Raw genomic sequence first — 5,703 nt, 5'->3', positions numbered from 1 at the left:
ATGTTTTTGTATCTTTTGGCCACCAAAACCAGCTCACCAGTCACAAGATTTGTGACTGTGCATGTTTTTGACACAAATTCTACCTTGTTTCCCTTGTCACAGATTTGGGAGACACATAACAAGTTGTCTTTTAACCCATTCACGTAGTACACATTTTTAATTGAGTGAGAAAGAGACTTCTCAATTCTTCCAATTCCCAGAATATATCCCTTTTTGTCGTTTCCAAAGGATACATTCCCTCCTTGCATGGCTTTGATTGAAAGGAAATCATTTGTGCTTCCAGTCATGTGCTTCGAGCAACCACTATCCTTGTACCATTGTTGGCTGCTCCCTTTCACTGCTCCCTGCACAAGAAAATCAAGGTTAGACTTAGGAACCCAAATAAGTTTGGGTCCCTTGTAATGAGAAAAGGGATGAATCAGAACTTATTTTGTCCAAGCAGGCATCACACGAGTTTTATATAAGGGACTAGGTTCTTTAGCAGTAGTTACCCTCTTTTTTACAAAAACTTTGTTTTTCTGTTGAGACTGAAATCTGGCCTTACATGTTTCCTTAAAGTGCCCAGTGGGGATCCAGTTTCTATCAATAGGGTGATATACCAGATCTCAACAATGCTTCAATCACTAGTGAAATTTAGAAAACCAAGCATGCAGAATGTCCCACACAAATGGCCAGATTTAATAAACATGATGAAGCAATATACTCCTAAGTTGAAGTACACTAAAGTTCTATGGGAATTTCCTGATCAGGGCTGGATAAAAGTGAATACAGATGGTGCATCGAAAGGAAACCCAGGAAGGAGGTCATTTGGTTATGTTCTGAGAAATGAGGAGGGGAGTGTTGTCTATGCATGTGGCAAAGAAATCCAAGAAGGAACAAATATAGAAGCTGAAGTGAGGGCCATCTTGGAAGCTTTGAAGTATTGTGTGGACAATGAATACATACTCACTGATCTACATACAGATTCGATGTTTGTCAATAATGTGATACAAGGGGTATGGACTACACCATGGACAATTGCAGCAGAAGTGGAGGAGATAAAGGAATTAATGGAAAGCTGTAATGGGAAGTTATCACACACACTCAGATAAGGCAACCAATTAGCAGATCACATTGCTAATTATGCACTAGACACGGGACCTTTGGAATGCCATGGTTTCTGCAATCTGGATGTCAAGGGGAGGAAGATTGTGAATAGTGATAAGTTACAATGTTCATACCTAAGAGTGAAGGTTGCAAGAACCTAGGAGGGGAGGGGGAAAAGAGTAGCAGGAGCAGGAGCAGGAGGAATTCTGGGAACACGCTTGATCATCATGCTCAAATCCATATGGAGGAGAGTTTGGTGATCATTTTTCAAAAGGAGAGAATCAAACACAAGAAGCAAACACTGTCCAGTATGATTCCAATAACACTTACAGGAAACCAGGCGAAGTCAATGCATAACAGTTTGTGTCTAACAGAAATCACAGAAGCAACTGGAGAAGACATCAACATACAACACAAGGAATATGATGGAAACACTATGTCCTGTCTGTATAGTATTGGCAGGCATAGATTGGAAAGGAGGAAAATTAATTTTTCATTAACCTAGTGTTCTCTTTTGCAGGAAATGATACTGTTGTCATGCCTTACCCTTTGCCTAACTCCCATTTGGTGGTATTAGTACTAAGTACTCATTCCAATGGGAGGGAAGCTGGGCTAGGCACAAGCATAACACTGGGTTTTCACTGGATTTGGCTAGGTCTTTACAGCATTATGAGGGAATTTTGGCATGACAATCTTCATGTTCAAGTTTCCATTATGTTAAGGAATGTAATCGACCCAGCAAGCAGCTATAATATGCATGTTTCAAAGGATTTCCACACTCACAGTTTGCACATATTGCCTAGTTTTTGGACGAGGCAGTGCTATTTTCAAATGGTCATATGGAAGAATTGCAATGCAAAGAATGGAGCAACTCAACATTTTCATCAAGGAATTATATTGTATCCATGTCTTACTATTCGCTAAAACTTCAAAGGGTGGTATTAGCATTTGATGCTCAGTCCCTTGAAGGTGTACTAATAGTCGACACAAGCATGGAAGCATGGAGACTTATGCCCAGCATTGGTTTGGCACAAATATACATGACCTGGGCTTTTGGGACTCAAATATGGGAGCACTGGATGCATTCTGTAACAAAGCACCAGCACACCTTATTAGTACTACATCCCAAGAATGGTACCAAATAATGGTTAACACAGAGGGATGCTGGAGATCACACGACCACCTGCTCAAACAGGGCACACGCAAGCAAAATATGCCCGGTTTATTGGTCGACTTCCTGTTTGACAGGAACTTTTGGCACTCAAAAATTGGGGAAAAGGAATAACACCCCAATGCATTTCATTAATTTGACATCCCAAGAATGGTGCCAACCACTTAGAGCAACAGACGATAGCTTCAGTTCACATGATTTTCTCCATAAACAGTGGATACTCACACATGAACGTAAGTGCTGGACTTTACTGTCATTGAGAGGTGAGTATAGTTGTCCCATACTTTTGGAGAAAACAGGTACATTACTGGTTTCAAGACTTCATGAGGAAATTTTTTTGCTGTGGCAATGGATTGATAGATGTAAAGACACACACGACATATCAATAGAAAATCAAGGCCACACCAAGGCAGTAATCTTTGCGATTGGAACTGCTACTCATTATGTGGATGATCGTAGGAGTTACATGCCTAAAGAAAATGCAGATGCATACTTAAAACAATCAATTGGACAGGCACGCTACTGGATACTTTTTGCTCACAGTTGATACACCACTGGGAATATGGTCAAATGTGCAACAATATAAGATTTCATCTGGGCTTCAATTGTGAAGACATTTCATGGCTAGTTATTATAAATCAGTTCCTTTACCTTATTAGTTTGCATAATGTGTTATCAATGTTGAGTTCATTACACAACAATGATAATAGGAACTATGTACTCGTCAAATTTTATTACTTTAATCATGTAAGACCTCCTGACACTTTATTTTATTTTTTGATTTATATATATAAACAAATAGCCCTATGTACACTGTCTAGTGGATTGTGCAAAAAAAAATTCCTTCTCCTTTAAGAAGTCCTCCTTTAAAAAATTCCCAAAGGAAAAAAAATCAATAAAAAGAGAGCTGGCTTATGTACTTTATTCTCGATCTTCTCGAACTACACAAGATCTAATTTATGTGGCGTCATGATACGTAGGCAATCTCCATCGGATTCGATCATTGCCATCAAATAAATTGAGTTAAAAAAAAAAGAGAAAAGAAAGAAAACAGTGACAAAAGAGAAAACAAAGAGCGAAAAAAAAAGAAAAACAAAAGAAAGCAAGAGTGAAAAATCCAAAAAGAGAACTCTGTGTCCAAGTTAAAATAGAAAACCGCGGAAAGTTTCTGTGAATATGCTGTCAAATGGCATGAGCAAGTTACCAGGGTAAAGCCTCCAACGAACGAAGCATAAATGGTTGCGGTCTTCTTACAGGCCCATGAGGCGGACTACTTCCAGAACATGATGTCTGCTTTGAGTAAGCCGTTTGCTGAGGCTATCAAAATTGGGGAGATGGTCAAAAATGATTTAAGAACGGGCCGAATTTTGAGTTATGCTACCTTTATGGCCACATCACAAGCCGCTCATAATAGTTTGGAGAGTTTGATGAACAAAAATTAGAGAGAAGAGGGAGCCATGATGGCTTCAAGCTCGAAGGGGGCCCGCACGACATTCAAACAATCATATATGCTTTCTAAGGTCCCTCAACAGTATTATCCCCATCAAGATGCTGCTTATGCCGTGGCACCGCCTCCCTATGCGGTGATGAACGTGCAACCTTACACGCGTCCACAATATTATACACAAAATCGAGCTCCACTTTTCAGAAATACCCATCCTTACCAAGCTTCATATAATCCCCAACCAAATGTTCCCCAATACAATCCTCGCCCAAGAGAGCCTTTCAGAAAGAATTAGTTCATCCTTATTGTTAAATCGTATTCAAGCTTGTTCCAAAAGCTAATCAGGTTAGATCTGTTACAGCCAGTGGCCCCGAACCTGCCGAACCCCGAGTCCCCTCGCACTGAGCTGATGCTATATATGAATACCACTCTGTAGCAGTGGTACACAGTACGGATGACTGTTGGACCCCCAAAAGGGTAGTGGAAAACTTGATTGAAGCTGAAAGAATCGTTCTTCAAGACGAAGAGGCTCCTGATGTGACAAACAATTTGTTGCCTGCTCACAACACCGGGCCAATGGTCGGAATGATTTGTGAAGATAAGGTATTTGATTCGGCACTGAAGGCCATTGTAGCCATTGCTGAGACAGAAGAAAAGCCAAAAACGGTCGCCAAACGTGAAAGTTCCCTATTAGATAGGAGTCTCGGTAGCCGGTCTTGCTATCCTTTCTACATCCAAATTATTTCAGAGTGTAATCCGGATGTTTTACTTTATTGTCTTACTTTATGATGTAAACCCTTCTATCTTTAAAAATTAAAAAAATAAATAAAAATCAAATCAAATAAATATTTCATCATTAACGAATGTCTCTTTTCTTCAATCTTGTCACCTTTCTTATTCTCTTTTCAGTTTTGTTGATGCAGATTTTCATAACATGACATGCTTGCAGACTTCATGCCTAGATCTTAAAACACTGTCAGACCTCGAAATAATGAATCAAGAAGCAGAATGTGTTGAAGATATAGCTTGTAAGAAAATAAATAGAAAATTGGAACGAAGTTAAGATTCCCTCTCTTCGGATCAGTGTTGAAGCCGAGATTGAGGACAGAGATTGGGTCAAGAAATGATCGAACAATTGTACTGATTGATGAAAAATAATTGGCCGCAATTTTCCACGGGCAGTTGTACCAACAAATAATGGACCGTGTCTACAACAAGAAAGTGCAGCCCATGTAATTTGAAAGAGGATAACTCATTTTGAGACATATCTTCCCGTCTCATAAAGAAGCTAAAGGAAAATTGGCTCCAAATTGGAAAGGTCCATACATTGTAACGAGAGTACTGCCAAAAGAGAGCATTGTATCTAGGAAGAATCGAAGGAAATGTCCCTGAAACAACTGTCAATGCGGATGCAGTCAAAGGTACTATATTTGATCCTATATATAGTATTAATGTTCTCTGATTGGGATGACGAAGGCTTTCATTAACCCTTTTTGCCAACCCTTTGAGCCTATTACCTTTCTTTGATTACCATTTTTGGAACCTGAATGTGTTATTGAAAAAAAAAAGAGAGAAGAAGAAGAAAAACAAGAAAAAAAGGAAAAATAAGAAAGAATTAAAAAAAGGAGAAAGAGAAAATAAAAACAAAAAAAATCAAAAAATAAGTTCAAGTTCCTCGAACTACGTTTGACTTGATTCCGAAAGGTTACGTAAGCAGTCTCTCTCTGGGGTTTAGTCACACCAAAATAAAAATCCTCATTTCCCCAAAAGTTAAAACTAGGACAGATGTTACAATGGTTCGGCGATGGTTTCGCCTGAAAGGTTCCAAAGTTGTAATTCAATTCAAATCCTTTTTACCCAAATCCTTTTCAAGTCCTTCCGATCAATCAACGAGAATGTTTAAGAATTGGAGGATACAACCATTTTGATTTGATGCCACAAAAATGAGAGAAATAAAATGTGAGAGTTTTATTAGTGAAAACCCTCACTGGCACCATAAGGC

General features: G+C 39.0%; 1 protein-coding gene across 1 annotated transcript; it reads left to right on the top strand.

Annotated features, from left to right (window-relative positions):
* Positions 1 to 647: 647 nt before the first annotated feature.
* LOC108943499 (uncharacterized) lies at positions 648 to 1,091 on the top strand. Its single transcript, XM_018767610.2, has one exon. The coding sequence runs from the start codon at positions 648 to 650 to the stop codon at positions 1,089 to 1,091; it is 444 nt and encodes a 147-aa protein (XP_018623126.2).
* Positions 1,092 to 5,703: the final 4,612 nt, after the last annotated feature.

This window comes from Nicotiana tomentosiformis, chromosome 9 (assembly GCF_000390325.3).
Source record: "Nicotiana tomentosiformis chromosome 9, ASM39032v3, whole genome shotgun sequence".
Classification (NCBI taxonomy): domain Eukaryota; kingdom Viridiplantae; phylum Streptophyta; class Magnoliopsida; order Solanales; family Solanaceae; genus Nicotiana; species Nicotiana tomentosiformis.
The sequence above is the reverse complement of the archived record's forward strand: the minus strand, read 5'-3'. Positions and strand labels throughout refer to the sequence as shown.